The sequence below is a fragment of the Rhinoderma darwinii genome, chromosome 11, assembly GCF_050947455.1.
Source record: "Rhinoderma darwinii isolate aRhiDar2 chromosome 11, aRhiDar2.hap1, whole genome shotgun sequence".
NCBI lineage: Eukaryota > Metazoa > Chordata > Amphibia > Anura > Rhinodermatidae > Rhinoderma > Rhinoderma darwinii.
The window spans coordinates 85,351,881-85,375,701 of record NC_134697.1 but is presented as its reverse complement, the minus strand read 5'-3'; the positions used below and the strand labels follow the sequence as shown (position 1 = coordinate 85,375,701).

At 42.7% G+C, this 23,821-nt stretch overlaps 2 protein-coding genes across 7 annotated transcripts in view; both read right to left on the bottom strand.

The window, feature by feature from the left end:
* LOC142663699 (uncharacterized) overlaps positions 1 to 779 on the bottom strand; it is a 32,979-nt gene extending 32,200 nt beyond the window's left edge. The window contains exon 1 of one of the 2 annotated variants that reach the window (XM_075842469.1): positions 701 to 779. The gene's annotated coding sequence lies outside the window, so the exon portion shown is untranslated. Of the gene's footprint in view, positions 1 to 670 lie in introns of both variants that reach the window. The other variant, XM_075842470.1, reaches the window with a different exon arrangement.
* A 4,433-nt stretch (positions 780 to 5,212) lies between these two features.
* LOC142663705 (uncharacterized) lies at positions 5,213 to 17,991 on the bottom strand. Of its 5 annotated transcripts, XM_075842482.1 has the most exons (5): positions 17,763 to 17,991; positions 15,876 to 15,954; positions 10,770 to 10,828; positions 8,856 to 8,958; positions 5,218 to 7,002 (listed from the first exon to the last, which is right to left on the bottom strand). In XM_075842482.1, exons 2-5 carry the CDS (start codon positions 15,907 to 15,909, stop codon positions 5,624 to 5,626), a joined length of 1,575 nt encoding a protein of 524 aa, XP_075698597.1. In that variant the 5' UTR covers positions 15,910 to 15,954; positions 17,763 to 17,991; the 3' UTR covers positions 5,218 to 5,623. The 5 variants fall into 5 exon arrangements, with proteins under 5 accessions (XP_075698594.1, XP_075698593.1, XP_075698596.1 ...); XM_075842479.1 differs by lacking the exon at positions 17,763 to 17,991 and having other exon boundaries at positions 5,213 to 7,002; positions 8,856 to 8,955; positions 15,853 to 17,728; XM_075842478.1 differs by lacking the exon at positions 17,763 to 17,991 and having other exon boundaries at positions 5,215 to 7,002; positions 15,853 to 17,728.
* Positions 17,992 to 23,821: the final 5,830 nt, after the last annotated feature.

Below are 23,821 nucleotides of genomic sequence, written 5' to 3'. Positions count from 1 at the left end.
GTGCACCTGTGTCCATCACATGACTATGTAACGAGTCGTGCACCTGTGTGTTCATCACATGACCATGTAATAAGCCGTGCACCTGTGTGTCCATCACATGAACATGTAACGAGTCGTGCACCTGTGTGTCCATCACATGACTATGTAACGAGTCATGCACCTGTGTGTTTATCACATTACCATGGACAGAAATTGAAGTAAACAATGATTATTCCTACTGGATAACAGCAAGCAGAGATCTTGAAAGCTGTGAAGAATTAATACAAAAAGTATATTGGAAATTTGTATAACTTTTAATTATACAAAAAATATCATTCATTTTCTGAAACTGGACAATCCCTTTAAATATTGTGGCACTTACAATACTCCAGGAAAGAACCAGCCCGGACTATAAGTACTGTGACAACCCCTTGACTACTACTGTATACATTGATATTTCATATACTTATTATAGGTGTGACTTTATACTATGACTCTCCAGCATGGCACACTATTCAGCAGAGCAAAGTAGGGAGCACAGGAAAATTGACTCTTTAGAAAGGACATAATTTTTTATATTTATTCTTCAAGACCCCGCCCCCCTTTAAGCATGGCGTCGTCCCGATCATTGATGTTTCAACAAAGCCCTCTCCACCTGTATGCAGGTACAGACAGTTATCCCAACGCAGACCTGAAATAAGTGTTTGCCGGAAATAACAACCTGCCGTCCTGCGCTTCAATGTCTCTACTTTGCTTCCGCCTCTTCACCTCTCTCCTTAGTGAAAGCTTCCGGTCCCCCTACGGTCAACGTCACATGACTTCCGGGCCGATTTGCCTTTCCGCGTCCATGATTGGCCGCTTGTTTCTCGTGCACTCGGTGTCTTCTGGGAGCTGTAGTTCAACACGCTGGAATGTTTTATTCGCTTCATAGTCGTGTGGACCTCAGCTCCCATGAGGCATTGCTTTTCACGTCTGGCTTCGCTCTGCTGCTGTGGCACTGTATTCGCCGTAGACTTTTCAGATGGGCTTCTGGGATCTGTAGTTCTCCAACGCTAAGCAGACCATGGGTCTTAAATGATTGTATGTGTGTGTGCGTGTATATATGTTATATTTATTTTTTTTTTGCCAGTTTTACATTCTCCCTTTCAGTGAAGATTTTGGAGTTGGGTTAATATTGCAGGTAGCCTCTAGGGGGTCGCTATATTTGTCGTTTGACTACTTCTAATAGTAAGGCCCCGTGCACACGACCGTACTTTTCATTCGTAATTACGGAGTCAGTAATTACGAATGAAATCGCGTACCAATTTATTTCTATAGACAACAGACACCTTTCCGTATATTTACGGATGTTTCTCCAGGCTGTGGAAATGATTTGCAAAATATAAAACCTGTACTGTTCTTGTCCGCAATTCTATGTCCGAAGTCTATGGACGCTATTAAAATTTCGGACAGCTACGGAAGTGCGCCCGTATTTGCAGACAGTAAAAGCCCCTACGCTCGTGTGCATGAGGCCTTAGGAGTGGTGCGCACGACTGCCAAACAACGAGTCCGTTCTGGTCCGTCGCACCGCAAAAAACCCTTGTTGTGCATTCGTATGTCACAGGTCTCACGGATCCACAACAATTCACCGGTATCGGTGAATCCGCAAATGCGGCCCGTAAAATGACTTGTCCTGAGTTTTTGCGGCCCCCTGCACCGATCTGTGAAAATCACACCTACGTGCATGGGGCCATAGAAAAGAACGGGGCCACGATTTATCTGCAAAAGCACGGATCGGTCGCTAGGCAGTAACGCAGGCAGGGGTGGTTTCCAGTTGCCCCAAACCCTCCTGTGCCCAGGGCCCCGCTATTCCTCTTACCAACGGAGGCCCTCACAAGGGGACAAAATTGTATCCGTGTCCTTGGGACATGGATAAAACGGACAGCGCTGGCGAAGCAAGGGAACCATTCGTTTTGTTTTTTTTTGTGATGAAGGCGGCGTGATGATGTCATCGGGCCGCCTGCGACATTCCGCTGGAGCAAGCCTTGTCAGAACAGACCAGGCAGGCATCGCTGGAGGAGAGGATGGCACAGAATGGGTACAGGTAAGTGGCACCATATACATGGGCACATTGGCACTATGTGGGAACTATCTACAGTTGGCACTATTGTGCTACCTACTTCAGCACTGTGTGTGGCACTATCTCTATTAGCACTGCGTAACTATCTACAGGGGGCAGTGTGTGGCACTATCTACAAGGGGCACTACGTGGCACTATCTACAAGGGGCACTACGTGGCACTATCTAATTAGTACTGTGTTGCTATTTATACACTATCTGGGTGTTTTAGGAGGTTGGGGCAAAAATGGACAGAATTATATCCACTGGAAGTAAACAATGAATGCCCCCTACTGAATAACAACAAGCAGAGATCTTGAAAACCGGGAGGAAATAATACAGAAAGTATATTCAATGTCCTCCTGACTGCGGTTGAGGAGTGAGAAGGAACAGTTGGTTCAGAACCCCTATTCTCATGATCGGTGGGGCTCCCACCGGTCGGGCCCCCCCAATCAATTATCACCTATCCTGTGGAAAGGTTATAATTGTCAATTCTAGGAATACCCCTTTAAAACGGGCTCTCCAGAGAGAAAATTGATGGCCTATTGGAAGATCAGCTGTTTCCAAGGGGCCTCCCTAGAAAACGTTTTTGGTTTTTTTTACATTTAAAGCCACGACCCCGTTCTCATCATCTATATATTTGGATCCAATATGTGGAGACGCCTTTATAGCCTCCCCCTCTCCTCTAATCATATCTTTCTACATGCTCCCTCTTTCTGTTTTGAAGTTTTGTTGCTCTAGTTACCGTCCTTTCTGACCACTGACCCTACATTTGTGGTATGTTTGCCGAGAGCCCCTCATATTAGACCCAACCACCATTCTCATGGGGTTCGGACTGTTCCTGTGCACTGTAAAACGTACATAGTTCATTTTGTACATATATATATATATATATATATATGTGTCCTTGTTTTACCTTTACACCAACAGAAACGCAGTTTATGACCTTATAGTGTAACTGAACTTTTAATATATCAGTGACACGTCAGAAGTTTTAATCGGTGGGGGTCCAAGCGCTGAGATCCCCACCGATTGGTAAAAAGAAGCGGCAGAAGCCCTCGGGTAAGTGCTAATATCGCTTCGTGTCTGATCGGCTTTCTTCAGAGCGGTGTATTGGCTCAATAGGAATTCTGAGTCCATACACCACTCGCTTGGCATTCCGAGGAAAGCCGATCAGAAATGAAGCGGCATAGTAGGGATACACGATGCATCGAAACTTCGATACGGTTTCGATACTCTGCATCCCCAAACGGTTCAATACCGTTGTTTCATGTATTTCGATACACAGCTCAGTATAGTAACACATGAATGTATGAGAGCGGAGCTGCGGATGTGTGATACATGTGTAATACAGTCATTGCCCCGCTCCAGAGTCCTGACACTAATGAGCGGCAGGACTGAAGACAGAACATGGCAGGCGCTGTGCAAAACACCCCCCTGTTCTGTCTTCAGTGCCTGAACCGCCGCTCATTAGTGCAGCGCCGGCTGCATCACCTCATGCTGACCGCGCACGCACTTAGTCCGGATTTACACGAAACCAGAGAATCAGAGAAACCTCTCCTCTCCGCCGTTATTCCCCTGAATGCTGCGATTACAGCGGACTGCAGCATTCAGGAGACAATGAGAAAGGGGGGGGGGGGATGTCCCTTGGATCACGTCGAAGGGAATTTCTGTGACGCAATCGAGGGACATACCATATATGGGCAGACAGCCCTGGGTCCATTGAAGGACCCCAGGGCTGTCTTAACATATTTCCTGTTAGGGCATACTCAGGTCTGTACTAACAACTGCCTGTGTACTATCAGTACACAGGGTAATGTACTGGGATATATCTGATATATGCCAGTACATTAAAGTTTACAAATAAAATGAAAACATAAAGTAATATTAAATTGAAAAAAAAATACACATACACCTTTTTTACAATAAACATTAAAATAAGTCTCAATACATAAAATACACACATTCGGTATTGGCGCGGCCGTAATAACCTGCACAACAAATTTTTTGCATCATTTATGATGTGTGCGCTGTAAAAAATAAAATTAATACTGCTTTCTATCACTTATTAATGTGAAGCGCGAAGTGCGATGATGAATTTAAAGGGAATGTGTCGTTAGAAAATTATTTTTTTTTAGTTAAACAGTTATTATATACATGATTAGACATTGTTCTAATTTTTTCACAAGTCAGGAAATATTATAAATTAGATTATAATTTATAACATGTCCCAGTGCTGGTCACTAGAGGGAGCAATTCCCAAAATTGCAGCATTGGCATGTGGTAAAGCACATTGCTTTATGCTGCAAAATTGGAGAAGACACACTCGCTCTAGTGTCCTCACACAATCCCCCCTCCTTTATCCTGGCTAGTGCCAGGAGAAAGGAGGGGATTGAACGTTCAAGCCTCCTACACTGTGTGCCGCCATTTTTTGAGCGAATACACAGTGTAGTAGGTTTACATACAGTAGTAATCGCACACTAAAACACGTACATACACAGACCTAACTTACCTGCTCCTGCCGCCTCCGCCGCTCCCTCCGCTCCCTCCGCTTGCTTCAGAACACATGTCCGGAAGCCGCGACCGGAAGTAGTAATCTTACTGTCCGCCTGCGGCTTCAGGTCCACAAGAAAATGGCGCCGGATGTCGCTCGGCCGAAGACCTTCCATTTGGACTGTGTGGGACCGGCGCATGCGCCGTTCCCACACAGACGGCGTACACCATAGTGAATGGAACGGCTCCTGTTCGCATTCTCTATGGGGCAGTATGTGCCGTATTCCATGTTTGTATGTGTCGTTAATCGACACATACAGAGATGAAAAAAAAATGGCAGCCCCCATAGGGAAGAAAAAGTTTGATGAAAAAAAAAAGTAAAACACAAACACACAAATAAATAAAAAATGTTTTAATAAAACACTAAAAGCAAATTAATATAAAAAAAAAATGTCCGCGACACCCGTCCTTTAACCTCCATGTGCCTCACATTAACAGTAATTAACCGCATCATGTGTCTCACACATTAACCCATTATGACTGGGGTTAATTACTATTAATGTGAGGCCCGTGGAGGTTAAATTCATCATCGCGCCTCACATCATAAAACGGAAGAACTTTTTTTTTTTATTACTTTTGGCAAAGTATCGTTTTGGTATCAAAATCTCAATACTACACGAAGTATCGGTATCGAAGTCCAAATCCTGGTATCGTGACATCCCTACGGCAGTGCTTACTTGAGAGATTCTGCCGCGTCTTGATTATTGCATTCACTTTTCCCTTCTGTTTATTGAAGGAGTGAAACATTTATATATTTTTGGATAAATAACGAAACACACTTTTAGTTTGTATTTTTTATGAATGATCCAGAGACTGAAATGCTTGACTATGATCAGTACAGTCACATAAAAATCAAATACAGTAAAAAAACAAAAAACATAAAAAAACCTTTATATGACGACAATGTCCCATTATAATTAAATCCAGACAATCCACAGATCTCCTGCCTCACTTCCATCCTTCCCGTTACAAAGTGATAACCTACCAACAGCTCTTAACTTGTGTGGAGAACCTGATGTCGAAGGAGATTTGACTTCTGGGTAAAAGACTTGCCACAATCGGGACATGAATAGGGTTTCTCTCCGGAGTGAACTCTCTGATGGGCTAGAAAACTTGCTTTTAGTCGAAAATTTTTGCCGCAATCTGAACATGTAAAGGGCTTCTCCCCGGTATGTATCGTCAGATGGTGAAGGAGATTGGTTTTTTGGTTAAACCGTTTGCCGCAGTCGCAACATAAAAATGGCTTCTGACTTGTATGAATAATCTCGTGCTTCACCAGCTCAGATCTGTACATAAAGGACTTCTCACACCGAGAACAACGAAATGAGTCTTCACGGGCTCTGTGTTTCGCAGAACGATTTGACTTGTCGCAATTCAGACCCTCTGCAGCGGTGTTAGAATTTGCGGGTTCATCTACAGAATGTCTGTCATCATCCGGCTCTCGGCATTCGGAACAAGATGTTGGCTCCTCTCCTCTTTGACAGTTTAACGCCTGTGTAAACGGTTTTCCGCAATCGGAACACAAACACTTTTCGCACGAGCGTATTTTCTGATGCATGACAAGTCCTGATCTCTGAGTAAAAGACTTCCAACACTTTTGACATGTAAATGGCTTCTCTCCTGTGTGGATCCGCTGATGCTCAATAAGAACAGACTTGCGTGAAAAACATTTTTTGCACTCGGAACATGGATATGGCTTTTTGCCATTGTGGTTTTTCTTATGCATGTTTAGTCTGGACATGTTGGTAAAACATCGGCCACACTCAGAACATGTGAACGGCTTGTTATCTACCTCCTGTTCCACAGGATCTGGCTCTTGGGGAAATTTCTCCCTACAATTTAGGCAGGAGATCTTTTCCCCATGCGTGTGGCTATTCAACTTCTCCGTAAAACCTTTCCCACAATGAGAGCAAATAAAAGCTTCCGTCTTCTCGTGAATGCGTTGGTGCACGGCAAAGCTGGACTTCTGGGTAAAACGTCTTCCGCATTCGCTACATGAAAAGGGTTTCTCCCCTGTATGAATCCTCTGATGCTCCACAAGGATCGATTTGCGGGTAAAGGATTTGCCGCATTCAGAACATGGAAAGGGCTTCTCTCCCGTATGGCTTCTCTGATGCCTAATGAGTGCTGCATGCTGGGTAAAACACTTACTGCACTCGGTGCACGGAAACGTTTTACCCCCATTATAAACTGTGGGAACAACGTCCGAGTTATCGTTATCACATTCGTCTTGATCGGAGGAATCGGACGAGGGATCTGTGCCCTCAAGGACTGAATGAGAATATTGCGCAAAGTCATCATCTTCTATCTTACAGTTCAAAGTAAAAGAAAGTTGACTGTCCGAGGAGCTGCTGCTGTTCTCCAGATGTTCATCTGTGAGGAATACAATATAGATTTATATACACAGAAAAGTATAAGGCCTATTGCACACAACCGTGGTCCGCAAAACCACAGATCCACAAAAAAAACTTCCATAGTGCATCCATGTGTCATCAGTATTCACGTATCGGCAACTAAAATGAAAGCTGGAGAGGGTCTCAACTCCCTGAACAGGTCACATGATCCGCAAAAACTGACAGTACGGTGACATGCCCTGAGTTTTTGTGACCCGGACTCGCGGCCCCCCTACATGGATTCGTGAACATCATATAAATGAATGCGTCCGTATGCTATTCGCAAAATTGTAGATAGCCCACGGACGTAAAACCACGGTTGTGTGGATTAGGCCTAAAGCATTTAAAAATTTGTCATGCCCACATGAGTCAGAGTCACCATTGTGGAGCATCAGATTATCTTTTTGGATTTCACTGGTATCTAAATGACCCTTAGGCACAGCAACTGTAGAGACAAGCAACTTACAAGCTCCACATTTACTTGTGTTTTTGAACTGGTACCCATTTAAGTGTAATTTTTTTGGGGTACGCGGCAGCCGTTAAGGGGAAGTATGAAGCAAGTTAGAAGAGGAAAGATAGGATCCAGCGCTTAGTCAAGTTTAAAATGGATTTTCTGTTCCAAGTTTATTGGTGTGGGTTAAAAGGAAGTCCAGTTGTATGAGTCCTGGGTGTGTATGAAAGTGGAGGTATTGTCCTCGGGGCCTACGCGTTTCGGACGACTGCCGCGTCCTTAAACTTGGCTGTAAGCAAGTTCACGGGCTGAGCTCTCTCAATACTCAGTGGGTGCAGGCGGTGTAACACAGCCGACACCTCACTCAAACGGGTGGAATCAAAGATCACTGAGTCCGCTTGTTTAACCCCTTAGATGCAGAGGCCAATCGCGACTGCGGCATCTAAGGCGATAGAATGAGGGGGCGGCCCCCTCTGATGTGCCATCGCCCCCCCCCCTTTGACGTGATAGCGAGCTGCCAATGGTCGTCATGGAAGCCTGGGCGCCTAATAAAGGCCCTCAGGTTTGCCATCTTTTTACACATATTAAGCCTCTGGCAGGGCTTAAAAGGAGACTCTCAAAATCACTATATTCTGAAAAACATTAGTATTGCAGAATATCATGCAAGCAATCCAATGATCGTGGGTTCAAGTTCCCTAGGGGGACAAGTAAAAAAAACGGATTTTTTTTATTTAGGTAAAAAAAAATGTCATAAAAGTTCTAAAAAAAAAACATGTTCCCCTAAAGGAATGTATAAATAAATAAACATAACTGGTATCGCCGCATCTGTAACAGTCTGAACTATTACAATATTTAACCTGAATGCCGTAAAAAAACTAAAATTAAAACACCAGAATCACCGTTTTGTGGTCACTTCATCTCCCACAAAAAAAAAAGAAAAAAGCTCTCGCACTGCTCATTCGAAGCAAAAAAATTAATAAATATATATATATTTTTTTTTTCACGATTACTATTTTTCATGTAAAAGTAGTTAAATATATAATATCGAAATTTGGTATCGCCGTATTCGTATTGACCCCCAGAATAAAGTTATCAATAAAGTTTGTTGTTTTTATTGCACGATAAATGCCGTGAAAACGAAACCCAAAAAAGTTTCCCAGTACAATAAATGGTGTCGTGAAAAATCTACAACTCGTCCCGCAAAAATCATGCCTTTATACGGCTGTATCGATGGTAAAATAAAAAAAGTTATGGCTTCTGGAAGGTGGCGAGGAAAAAGCGAAAATAAAAATCCGAAAAATGGCTGCGGAGGGAAGGGGTTAAAGAATAACCGTTGATGGACCAATAAGATTCTCTTTGTTATATTAATGGTGGTTTCTCACCGGCACTGATATCTGTAGCGGCTTCATCTTCTTTCGTGGTCACAGGAATCTCCTCTTCTTCCTCTTTGATAATGATATGTAAACTCTCAGGACCGTCATCCTGCTATTCAAATAAGATAATAAGAATATCACTAGAAGGCCAAAGGCACACGATGCGTATTATGTGCGGATTTGCCACGCATATTTTCATGTGGAAAAACCGCAGCGTAATACCAGCAAAGTATATAATATCTCTATTTGTTGCAGAATCTTTCAGTCCGTAAATTGACCTGCGGTGCGTATTTTAGAATCCGTGGCATGTCAATTTACCTTGTGTTTCCACTTGCGAATTGTATCGGACTCATTTTTGTTTTTTTTTAAAAACGCACCAAAATCCGCGGCATAAAATCGCACCTATTTCCGCATCAAAATGTAAAAACCGCAGCTAAAAATGCACGATTAGGCCAAGTTCCCACAGGCTGAATGCGCTGCATAAAGACTGCGCAGCTTATCTGACCTGGAGCCCTGCGGTTCGGCCAGAATTTCCGCAGTGTTAAGCAGCGTAGAAATAATAAAAAAAAATGTCCATTCTTACCTGGGCTGTTGTCATGGCGACATGTCCCTCCTTTGCCGTCCGGTCTCCCTGGGTGACGCTGCAGCGGTCACGTGATGAAACGTCATCCCAGGAGGCCGGACTGCAGGAAGAAGCAGGGAGTACTGGGTAAGTATGATTATTTTTTTTTATGAGTTGGATTTTTGCAGCGGAACCGCTGCGATTCTGCACTAAATGTTGCGACGCTTGGCTGTTTCCGCAACAGAAAAGAAAACGCAACATAAATTGACACGCTGCGGATTTAAATTCCGCACCGCAGGTAAATTTATTAACGTTTACACAATTCTGTTGCGAAAGTTCTGCAGCGTTTCTGCTACGTGGGAACCTCACCTTAGGTGCGGAATCACCTGCGGTTTTGATACAGACTTTCTACACCCTGTCAATGTAGCCTTAGAGGCTCTGTCACCACATTATAAGTGCCCTGTCTCCTACATAAGGAGATGGGCGCTATAATGTAGGTGACAGGAATGCTTTTTATTTAAATAAACGATCTATTTTCACCACTTTATTAGCGATTTTAGATTTATGCTAATGAGTTTCTTAATGCCCAAATGGGCGTATTTTTACTTTAGACCAAGTGGGCGCTGTACAGGGGAGTGTATGACGCTGACCAATCAGTGACCAATCAGCATCATGCACTTCTCTCCATTCATTTACACAGCGCATAGGGATCCTGTTAGATCCTTATGTGCTGTCTTATACTAACACATTAACAATACTGAAGTGTTTAGACAGTGAATAGACATTCCACGGGATGTCTATTCACAATCTCTGCACTTTGTTACTCTGCCTGTGGTAGTTACAGTGAGGAAGCATAATCTCACGAGATTACGCGGTAAATGACAGGTTACAGCGAGATTATGCTTCCTCGGCTGTAACTACCATAGAAACAGTAACGAAGTGCAGAGATTGTGAATAGACATCCCGTTGAATGTCTATTCACTGTCTAAACACTTCAGTATTGTTAATGTGTTAGTATAAGACAGCACATAAGGATCTAGCAGGATCCCTATGCGCTGAGTAAATGAATGGAGAGGAGTGCATGACGCTGATTGGCCAGCGTCATACACTCTGTACAACGCCCACTTGGTCTAAAGTAAAAACACGCCCACTTGGGCTTTAAGCAACTCATTAGCATAAATCTAAAATCGCTAATAAAGTGGTGAAAACAGATCGTTTTTTTTAAATAAAAATCACTGCTGTCACCTACATTACAGCGCCGATCTCCTTATGTAGGAGACAGGGCACTTATAATGTGGTGACAGAGCCTCTTTAAAGTCGTGACACGATCAGTAGCTTTTGGCAGGTTCAGTTCCACTCACCTGATCGTCTGAAAAATCTAGGGAACAAAGAGGACTGGAACATCTCTCCGGCGATCCATCTGGAAGAAACACAACCATTTCATTTCATGTCCAATATTAGTTTCAACCTGGCTTTCAATCCTTCCACTTACTTCCGGTAAGACCTACACCGAACTCGGACACACATCACACACGTTCTGCCCAAGTCCAACAAAAAGTTAAATAGCGCAAAAATGTTCCAATGGCAGCTAATGTGTTAAAAAAAAAAAAAGAAGCTCCGGTTGTCTTATAGACGTGCAGTGAGCACCACCTTATCTCATCTATGGTGTCTAGGGGGTCCAAAATGGGCCGTAACAACAAGAGCCAATCAAAGAGACAGCTGGTTGATCGGCGCTGGTTTGCTCCTGTCACGGTGTATGGGGATGATCGCTCGTTACCACGATCGCTCGTCCTCATACGTTTCCATTATGTCGGCGGTACGTCTCCCTGTTTACATCGGCAGATGTGCTGCTTACAACGATAAGGATTTGCTCGTTCATCGGCTGATCGTTACCCTGTTTACCAAGTAACGATCAGGGACAAGCGATCGTTTTCCCTATCACTGGCCGGTGTAAAAGGGCTTTAAGTAATACAGACCTTTCTGAAGGGACATCTAGGATTCTAGAATGGACAAGGTCTTCCTGACTGTCATCATGAATGAGATCTATACTTGTCTATGGATTAAACATACAGTGGAGGAAATAAGTATTTGATCCCTTGCTGATTTTGTAAGTTTGCCCACTGTCAAAGTCATGAACAGTCTAGAATTTTTAGGCTAGGTTAATTTTACCAGTGAGAGATAGATTATATAAAAAAAATACAGAAAATCACATTGTCAAAATGATATAGATTTATTTGCATTGTGCACAGAGAAATAAGTATGTGACCCCCTACCAACCATTAAGAGTTCAGCCTCCTCCAGACCAGTTACACGCTCCAAATCAACTTGGTGCCTGCATTAAAGACAGCTGTCTTACATGGTCACCTGTATAAAAGACTCCTGTCCACAGACTCAATTAATCAGTCTGACTCTAACCTCTACAACATGGGCAAGACCAAAGAGCTTTCTAAGGATGTCAGGGACAAGATCATAGACCTGCACAAGGCTGGAATGGGCTACAAAACCATAAGTAAGACGCTGGGTGAGAAGGAGACAACTGTTGGTGCAATAGTAAGAAAATGGAAGACATACAAAATGACTGTCAATCGACATCGATCTGGGGCTCCATGCAAAATCTCACCTCGTGGGGTATCCTTGATCCTGAGGAAGGTGAGAGCTCAGCCGAAAACTACACGGGGAGAACTTGTTAATGATCTCAAGGCAGCTGGGACCACAGTCACCAAGAAAACCATTGGTAACACATTACGCCGTAATGGATTAAAATCCTGCAGTGCCCGCAAGGTCCCCCTGCTCAAGAAGGCACATGTACAGCCCGTCTGAAGTTTGCAAATGAACATCTGGATGATTCTGAGAGTGATTGGGAGAAGGTGCTGTGGTCAGATGAGACTAAAATTGAGCTCTTTGGTATTAACTCAACTCGCCATTTTTGGAGGAAGAGAAATGCTGCCTATGACCCAAAGAACACCGTCCCCACTGTCAAGCATGGAGGTGGAAATATTATGTTTTGGGGGTGTTTCTCTGCTAAGGGCACAGGACTACTTCACCGCATCAATGGGAGAATGGACGGAGCCATGTACCGTCAAATCCTGAGTGACAACCTCCTTCCCTCCACCAGGACATTAAAAATGGCTCGTGCCTGGGTCTTCCAGCACGTCAATGACCCGAAACATACAGCCAAGGCAACAAAGGAGTGGCTCAAAAAGAAGCACATTGAGGTCATGGAGTGGCCTAGCCAGTCTCCAGACCTTAATCCAATCGAAAACTTATGGAGGGAGCTGAAGATCCGAGTTGCCAAGCGACAGCCTCGAAATCTTAATGATTTACAGATGATCTGCAAAGAGGAGTGGGCCAAAATTCCATCTAACATGTGTGCAAACCTCATCATCAACTACAAAAAACGTCTGACTGCTGTGCTTGCCAACAAGGGTTTTGCCACCAAGTATTAAGTCTTGTTTGCCAAAGGGATCAAATACTTATTTCTCTGTGCACAATGCAAATAAATATATATAATTTTGACAATGTGATTTTTTTTATATAATCTATCTCTCACTGGTAAAATTAACCTAGCCTAAAAATTCTAGACTGCTCATGTCTTTGACAGTGGGCAAACTTACAAAATCAGCAAGGGATCAAATACTTATTTCCTTCACTGTAAGCAGCATGACCATTGTGGTCAATAAGATGATCTTGGACGTATATAGACAATACTAGTAGATTTCAGAACTTGGTCTGATCAGAAGCAACGTCTGTAAATATTATTTTACCGAAAAAGTAGTCGATGCTTGGAACAAACCTCCAGTAGATGTAACTGGAGAAATCAACAATAAGTGAATTTATAGAGGATCGGTCATCAGTTTTTTGTAAAGCATTTACATACCCTTACACCTCATTCACACGACAGGGTCTGAGTGTCAGCCGTTAAAATCGGCTGTTTTAGGCCGTTTTCCCCGGCCGGTTTGCATCCGTTCCGGGCCGTGTTGCCGTTAACGGCCGATTTTGACCCGTTTTGCATCAGTTTTAAAATCGGATGAATTTCATTTAAATTTGTTGCCACACACAGCCCTTTGTTGGTAATGCCACCCAGCCCCCTGTTGGTAATGCCACCCAGCCCCCTGTTGGTAATGCCACCCAGCTCCCTGTTGGTAATGCCACCCAGCTCCCTGTTGGTAATGCCACCCAGCTCCCTGTTGGTAATGCCACCCAGCCCCCTGTAGGTGATGCCCCCCAGCCCCCTGTAGGTGATGCCACCCAGCCCCCTGCAGGTAATGCCACCCTGCCCCTTGTAGGTAATGCCACCCAGCCCCCTGTAGGTGATGCCACCCTGCCCCCTGTAGGTAATGCCACCCTGCCCCCTGTAGGTAATGCCACCCTGCCCCCTGTAGGTAATGCCACACTGCCCCTTGTAGGTAATGCCACCCTGCCCATTGTAGGTAATGCCACCCTGCCCCTGTAGGCGATGCCACCCAGCCCCCTGTAGGTGATGCCACCCAGCCCCCTGTAGGTGATGCCACCCAGCCCCCTGTAGGTTGCACCCATCCCCCCCCCCCTTCCAGGAGAAGTCACTGACTTCAATGTCCATATATGGACAGTGTAGTCACGGACTTCTGCTGTAGCGGAATCCCTGCCACAGGTCGGGAATTCTGCTTCAGAAGTGAGTGACATCGCTGTGTCCATATATGGACAGTGTAGTCACTCACTTCTCCTGTAGCGGAATCCCCAATCCCCGGACGGGGATTGGGGATTTAGACTCCTACAGGGAGCAAAAAAAGACCCTCCTCCTCCTCCTCCTCACATGCACTCTGCACTGTGAGAAGGAGGAAGAGAGAGAGCGCGAGCGACGGAAGACACGGCCGTCACTCGGGACACATTCCGGTGATGGCCGTATATTACCCGGCCCCATAGACTTCTATGGGAGCCGGTCGGCCGGGTAAACGGCCGAAAATAGTGCATGTCCCTTTTTTTGACGGCCAGGTTTCCCGGGCCGTCAAAAAATTGGTCGTGTGAATAGCCCCATTAGGGGTCTATTGTTCCTAATGCAGCCGGGTGCCGGCCGATTTATGAACGGCCGTCACCCGGCCGGGAAACCCTGTCGTGTGAATAAGGGCTTAGTCCCTGTGGTCTCCTAATTCCCACAATTTTTTTTTAATTCAAATCGTCCCCTCCATTTTCCGGCTACGGCCGGCACTCAATTTTGGCGTCCAATATGCTAATTACTAGGATTGGTACAGGGAGTAGGAGACCTAAGCTCTCCTCAGTGGGCGTTGTCTTCTCCCTCGCTGTGACACAGCCCAATCAATGCGGACCGCTTCACAGCAATGCGGAAGACATGCTGATCTCGCAAGATTTACCTATTCTCACAACACCAGTCTGTAACTAGGTCAGTTTGGAGCCGCCACCATTTAAGGCTCATTCAGACGAGCGTGTATATTGTACGTGTGACGGCTGTTAAAAAAACGGCCATCACACGGACTCATGTATTTTAATGTGGCCGTTCACACGGCCGTTGTTTCAACGGAGCGTGTGACGGGTCCGTGAAAATATAGGACATGTCCTATTTTCCTGCGTGTCACGCATCTAGAGACTAGAGTCTATGGGGGAGCCGCGACAACATGTCCCGCACGGGTACTGCAGTTTTTCACGGCCGAGGTTAGCGACGCTCGTCTGAACGTGGCTTTAGAAGCGAGATGCAGATGCCACGGAAAGTTAGAAATCAATGCGGTCCACTTCACATTGATGCAGACGACATGTTGATTATTAGAGCTACTGCTCCAATACTCTTCGTATCTTCCGCCCGCGGTGTCTGCACCTCACTTCTAAATGGTGGCGGCTCCAGGATGACCGGATTACAGAGGCCGGTCTTGTGAGAATAGGTAAATCTCGCGAGATCAGTATGTCTTCTGCATCACCGTGAAGTGGTCCGTATTGATTGGGCTGCATCACAGCGAGGGAGAAGACAACGCCCACTGAGAGCTTAGGACTCCTTCCCCTTCTACCTAGACTAGTAATTAGCATATTAGGAGCTATAACGAAGCGTCGGCCGTAGCGGCATAACGTAGCGGACAATTTGAAAAAGAAGTGCGGGAATTAGGCAACCGCAAGGGTATGTCAATGGTTTACAAAAAAAAAAAAAAGATGAAAGGTCCTCTATAAACATGCCTGCAAAAAAAAATTATATTTTAAGATTTAAAAAAAAAAGGAAACAATATGAAGGCAGACTGGTTGGACCAGGTGGGTTTTTTCTGCCATCATTCTATGTTTTTATGAGGAGTCGTGGGCCAAGGAGTTTAGAAATGAGGTAATCGCTAATATTTAAACATGGTCAGAAACCTTCAGCTGTTGTAAAACTACAATTCCCAGCATGCCCTGACAGCCTTTGGCTGAAGCGGGGAATTTAAAAGGGCAAAAAATGGCTATCAGACCCCACAATACCGTTCTCTCCTTTACCATCAATGAAAGTCTCCGCATACCCGGTGATGTGAAGTGTCGGCGAGTCTCCATCATGGCGTCCTCGTACAGATCCGCGCGTTCTTCTATATAATCCCACAGCTCCATGGAGAAATGACATCAACGACAAGAAGAAGCATTAAAACAGTGAACACAATCCAAAAATAACTAAATGTGTGAAATGGTAACAGAGCACACGGCCTAAAAAATAAAACTGCATGTGTGATTGGAGTCCTAGAGTATTGCAAACATTGCCAGGTCTCCTCCCCTTTGGATCCACTACAGTCTTTCCTTTATACTTTTCTCCACCACTGGCTCAAAAAAACCTGCATGAAACTGCATGTGTGATTTGAGTCTATAGGTCGCAGTCCTTCAGTAGTCCCGTTGTGTTCTGGTCCTTGTAGTTGGCACACTGGTGATGTATCAGAGGAGCCTTCTCCTTTCTGCAGCGCAGGAGTAGTAGTATTAGTACAGCATCCGGGCCGGCAGTCTTGCTCCAGTCTCCTAAACCAATATGCTGCTCCTTTAGACCCTGGATCTACCGGATGCCCCTTAGGGCCCGGTGTTGACCCGAGGCATCCTTGCCCTCTAGATACTGCTTTTCGTCATACTAATTCTGCTCTCAATCCTCGGTTTGCCCCTTTGCCAGTCTTTTCTAAGGCCCTGTTCACATGGAGTTTTTTGCCGCGGAAACCGCTCCGAAAAACTCGTCAAAAACCGCCCGAAAATGCCTCCCATTGATTTCAATGGGAGGCGGACTTGTTTTTTTACCGCGAGAGGAAAAACCGCGTCACGGTAAAAAGAAGACACCTCCAAAACCCCATTTCAATAAGTCAAAAACGGGGGAAAAAACGCCTCGACAAGTGTTTTGATGAGTTTTTGTCAAACCACTGTACAAAAAACGTCTGGAGCAGTTTTTGCGGGAAGAATTTTGAAGTGTGAACAGGGCCTAACTGGTAGAAAGACGGACGATTCAATCCCACAACTGTGGAGATGTAGTGTCCAGGTGCAGGTAAAACAGAAAAGGAATGGACAGGACACCAGAGAAGAAATCTTCCTGTATTATACGAACTAGACACCTTACACTAGAGTCTGCTCCACCAGTCTTGTAATCACTAGACAGGACACCAAAGTCTTCTCCTCCTGCATTATAATTAGACACACAAGACATCAGTGTCTGCTCATCCTGTATAATAACCAGACAGGACACTAGAGTCTACTCCTCCTGTATTACAGTTAGACACATACAATACCTCAGTCTGCTCATCATGTATTATAATAAGCAGGCAGGACACCAAAGTCTACTCCTCCTGCATTACAATTAGACAAATACAAAACATTAGTCTGCTCGGCATGTATTATAATAACCAGAGAGGACACCAGAGTCTACTCCTCCTGTATTACAGTTAGACACATATAATACCTCAGTCTTCTCATCATGTATTATAATAAGCAGGCAGGACACCAAAGTCTACTCCTCCTGTATTACAGTTAGACACATATAATACCTCAGTCTTCTCATCATGTATTATAATAAGCAGGCAGGACACCAAAGTCTACTCCTCCTGTATTACAGTTAGACACATACAATACATCAGTCTGCTCATCATGTATTATAATAAGCAGGCAGTACACCAAAGTCTACTCCTCCTGCATTACAATTAGACAAATACAAAACATTAGTCTGCTCGGCATGTATTATAATAACCAGAGAGGACACCAGAGTCTACTCCTCCTGCATTATATTAACCAGCTACAGACAAAACACCAGTCTTTGCCTCCTGTATTAAAATTAGACACACACAGGACTCCAAATCCTGCTTCTCCTGTGATCGAATGACACGGGGGGACACTACAGTCTGCTCCTCCTGTATGATATATTAGTAGAATGATCCAACACGGTAAATTACCTTCCGCCCGTCTCAACAATGTCTCCTGATCGCTTCCCCGTTACCCGGAAGCTTTGAACAGCACTTCCTGTCAGCACTCTCCACCTGATCCTCGTACATCTGCATATAACGGCAGTCAGCGGGGACAATGACTAAATCTACAGTAATACAATAGCGGTTTCGGTTCATAGTGTACAAGAGGCCGAGGACTACATTGCCCATGATCCTCCGGGCGCTCTGCCCACCGACAGTGACGTCATTAGACGCAGAAGATCAGTGTGTAGATTGCCGAGCGTCCTAGAATCAGGATTGCGTGGATGTGATTGGCTGTGGGTCAGAAGCGGCAAAAGATATAGTAGAAGATAAAGTAAAATAATGTATAGAATGTATGTACTTATAATAATGTACTAGTAATGTCAGGTAAACATATATAATAATGTACTAGTAATGTCTGGTCTACTCTACATATATAATAATGCACTAGTAATGTCTGGTCTACTCTACATATATAATAATGTACAAGTAATGGCTGGACTACATATACAATAATGTACTAGTAATGTCTGGACTACATATACAATAATGTACTAGTAATATCTAATATACATATATAATAATGTACTAGTAATGTCTGGTATACATATATAATAATGCCCTAGTAATGTCTGGTCTACATATATAATAATGCACTAGTAATGTCTGTTCTACATATATAATAATGTACTAGTAATATCTGGTATACATATATAATAATGTACTAGTAATGTCTGGTCTACATATATAATAATGCACTAGTAATGTCTGGTATACATATATAATAATGTACAAGTAATGGCTGGACTACATATACAATAATGTACTAGTAATGTCTGGTATACATATATAATAATGTACTAGTAATATCTGGTATACATATATAATAGTGTACTAGTAATGTCTGGTATACATATATAATAATGCCCTAGTAATGTCTGGTCTACATATATAATAATGCACTAGTAATGTCTGGTCTACATATATAATAATGCCCTAGTAATGTCTGGTCTACATATATAATAATGAACTAGTAATGTCTGGACTACATATACAATAATGTACTAGTAATGTCTGGTCTACATATACAATAATGTACTAGTAATGTCTGGACTACATATACAATAATGTACTAATAATGTCTGGACTACATATATACAGTCTATATCTACACTACAGCTTCCTCTATACTAATATACAGGTAATGTCCGGTCTATATCTACACTACAGCGTCCTCTATACTAATATACAGGTAATTTCAGGTCTATATCTACACTACAGCGTCCTCTATACTAATATACAGGTAATGTCAGGTCTATATCTACACTACAGCGTCCTCTATACTAATATACAGGTAATGTCCGGTCTATATCTACACTACAGATACAGGTAATGTCAGGTTTATATCTACATTACAGCGTCCTCTATAGTAATATACAGGTAATGTCAGGTCTATATCTACACTACAGCGCCCTCTATACTAATATACAGGTAATGTCAGGTCTATATCTACACTACAGCGCCCTCTATACTAATATACAGGTAATGTCAGGTCTATATCTACACTACAGCGCCCTCTATACTAATATACAGGTAATGTCAGGTCTATATCTACACTACAGCGCCCTCTATACTAATATACAGGTAATGTCAGGTCTATATCTACACTACAGCGGCCTCTATACTAATATACAGGTAATGTCAGGTCTATATCTACACTACAGCGCCCTCTATACTAATATACAGGTAATGTCAGGTTTATATCTACACTACAGCGTCCTCTATACTAATATACAGGTAATGTCAGGTCTATATCTACACTACAGGTCCTCTATACTAATATACAGGTAATGTCAGGTTTATATCTACACTACAGCGTCCTCTATACTAATATACAGGTAATGTCAGGTCTATATCTACACTACAGCGTCCTCTATACTAATATACAGGTAATGTCAGGTCTATATCTACACTACAGCGCCCTCTATAGTAATATACAGGTAATGTCAGGTTTATATCTACACTACAGCGTCCTCTATAGTAATATACAGGTAATGTCAGGTCTATATCTACACTACAGCGTCCTCTATACTAATATACAGGTAATGTCCGGTCTATATCTACACTACAGCGTCCTCTATAGTAATATACAGGTAATGTCCGGTCTATATCTACACTACAGCGTCCTCTATACTAATATACAGGTAATGTCAGGTTTATATCTACACTACAGCGTCCTCTATACTAATATACAGGTAATGTCCGGTCTATATCTACACTACAGCGTCCTCTATGCTAATATACAGGTAATGTCAGGTTTATATCTACACTACAGCGTCCTCTATACTAATATACAGGTAATGTCCGGTCTATATCTACACTACAGCGTCCTCTATAGTAATATACAGGTAATGTCAGGTCTATATCTACACTACAGCGTCCTCTATACTAATATACAGGTAATGTCAGGTCTATATCTACACTACAGCGCCCTCTATACTAATATAAAGGTAATGTCAGGTTTATATCTACACTACAGCGTCCTCTATACTAATATACAGGTAATGTCAGGTCTATATCTACACTACAGCGCCCTCTATACTAATATACAGGTAATGTCCGGTCTATATCTACACTACAGCGTCATCTATACTAATATACAGGTAATGTCAGGTCTATATCTACACTACAGCGCCCTCTATAGTAATATAAAGGTAATGTCAGGTTTATATCTACACTACAGCGCCCTCTATACTAATATACAGGTAATGTCCGGTCTATATCTACACTACAGCGTCCTCTATACTAATATACAGGTAATGTCCGGTCTATATCTACACTACAGCGTCCTCTATAGTAATATACAGGTAATGTCAGGTCTATATCTACACTACAGAGTCCTCTATACTAATATACAGGTAATGTCAGGTCTATATCTACACTACAGCGCCCTCTATACTAATATACAGGTAATGTCAGGTTTATATCTACACTACAGCGTCCTCTATACTAATATACAGGTAATGTCCGGTCTATATCTACACTACAGATACAGGTAATGTCAGGTTTATATCTACATTACAGCGTCCTCTATAGTAATATACAGGTAATGTCAGGTCTATATCTACACTACAGCGCCCTCTATACTAATATACAGGTAATGTCAGGTCTATATCTACACTACAGCGCCCTCTATACTAATATACAGGTAATGTCAGGTCTATATCTACACTACAGCGCCCTCTATACTAATATACAGGTAATGTCAGGTCTATATCTACACTACAGCGCCCTCTATACTAATATACAGGTAATGTCAGGTCTATATCTACACTACAGCGCCCTCTATACTAATATACAGGTAATGTCAGGTCTATATCTACACTACAGCGCCCTCTATACTAATATACAGGTAATGTCAGGTTTATATCTACACTACAGCGTCCTCTATACTAATATACAGGTAATGTCAGGTCTATATCTACACTACAGCGTCCTCTATACTAATATACAGGTAATGTCAGGTTTATATCTACACTACAGCGTCCTCTATACTAATATACAGGTAATGTCAGGTCTATATCTACACTACAGCGTCCTCTATACTAATATACAGGTAATGTCAGGTCTATATCTACACTACAGCGCCCTCTATAGTAATATACAGGTAATGTCAGGTTTATATCTACACTACAGCGTCCTCTATAGTAATATACAGGTAATGTCAGGTCTATATCTACACTACAGCGTCCTCTATACTAATATACAGGTAATGTCCGGTCTATATCTACACTACAGCGTCCTCTATAGTAATATACAGGTAATGTCCGGTCTATATCTACACTACAGCGTCCTCTATACTAATATACAGGTAATGTCAGGTTTATATCTACACTACAGCGTCCTCTATACTAATATACAGGTAATGTCCGGTCTATATCTACACTACAGCGTCCTCTATGCTAATATACAGGTAATGTCAGGTTTATATCTACACTACAGCGTCCTCTATACTAATATACAGGTAATGTCCGGTCTATATCTACACTACAGCGTCCTCTATAGTAATATACAGGTAATGTCAGGTCTATATCTACACTACAGCGTCCTCTATACTAATATACAGGTAATGTCAGGTCTATATCTACACTACAGCGCCCTCTATACTAATATAAAGGTAATGTCAGGTTTATATCTACACTACAGCGTCCTCTATACTAATATACAGGTAATGTCAGGTCTATATCTACACTACAGCGCCCTCTATACTAATATACAGGTAATGTCCGGTCTATATCTACACTACAGCGTCATCTATACTAATATACAGGTAATGTCAGGTCTATATCTACACTACAGCGCCCTCTATAGTAATATAAAGGTAATGTCAGGTTTATATCTACACTACAGCGCCCTCTATACTAATATACAGGTAATGTCCGGTCTATATCTACACTACAGCGTCCTCTATACTAATATACAGGTAATGTCCGGTCTATATCTACACTACAGCGTCCTCTATAGTAATATACAGGTAATGTCAGGTCTATATCTACACTACAGAGTCCTCTATACTAATATACAGGTAATGTCAGGTCTATATCTACACTACAGCGCCCTCTATACTAATATACAGGTAATGTCAGGTTTATATCTACACTACAGCGTCCTCTATACTAATATACAGGTAATGTCCGGTCTATATCTACACTACAGCACCCTCTATACTAATATACAGGTAATGTCAGGTCTATATCTACACTACAGCGCCCTCTATACTAATATACAGGTAATGTCAGGTCTATATCTACACTACAGCGCCCTCTATACTAATATACAGGTAATGTCAGGTTTATATCTACACTACAGCGTCCTCTATACTAATATACAGGTAATGTCCGGTCTATATCTACACTACAGCGTCCTCTATACTAATATACAGGTAATGTCAGGTCTATATCTACACTACAGCGCCCTCTATACTAATATACAGGTAATGTCAGGTCTATATCTACACTACAGCGCCCTCTATACGAATATACAGGTAATGTCCGGTCTATATCTACACTACAGCGTCCTCTATACTAATATACAGGTAATGTCCGGTCTATATCTACACTACAGCGCCCTCTATACTAATATAAAGGTAATGTCAGGTCTATATCTACACTACAGCGCCCTCTATACTAATATACAGGTAATGTCCGGTCTATATCTGCATTACAGCGTCCTCTATACTAATATACAGGTAATGTCAGGTCTATATCTACACTACAGCGTCCTCTATACTAATATACAGGTAATGTCCGGTCTATATCTGCATTACAGCGTCCTCTATACTAATATACAGGTAATGTCAGGTCTATATCTACACTACAGCGCCCTCTATACTAATATACAGGTAATGTCCGGTCTATATCTACACTACAGCGTCCTCTATACTAATATACAGGTAATGTCCGGTCTATATCTGTATTACAGCGTCCTCTATACTAATATACAGGTAATGTCAGGTCTATATCTACACTACAGCGTCCTCTATACTAATATACAGGTAATGTCCGGTCTATATCTGCACTACAGCGTCCTCTATACTAATATACAGGTAATGTCCGGTCTATATCTGCACTACAGCATCCTCTATACTAATATACAGGTAATGTCAGGTCTATATCTACACTACAGCGTCCTCTATACTAATATACAGGTAATGTCCGGTCTATATCTACACTACAGCGTCCTCTATACTAATATACAGGTAATGTCAGGTCTATATCTACACTACAGCGTCCTCTATACTAATATACAGGTAATGTCCGGTCTATATCTACACTACAGCGCCCTCTATACTAATATACAGGTAATGTCAGGTCTATATCTACACTACAGCGCCCTCTATACTAATATACAGGTAATGTCAGGTTTATATCTACACTACAGCGCCCTCTATACTAATATACAGGTAATGTCCGGTCTATATCTACACTACAGCGTCCTCTATACTAATATACAGGTAATGTCAGGTCTATATCTACACTACAGCGTCC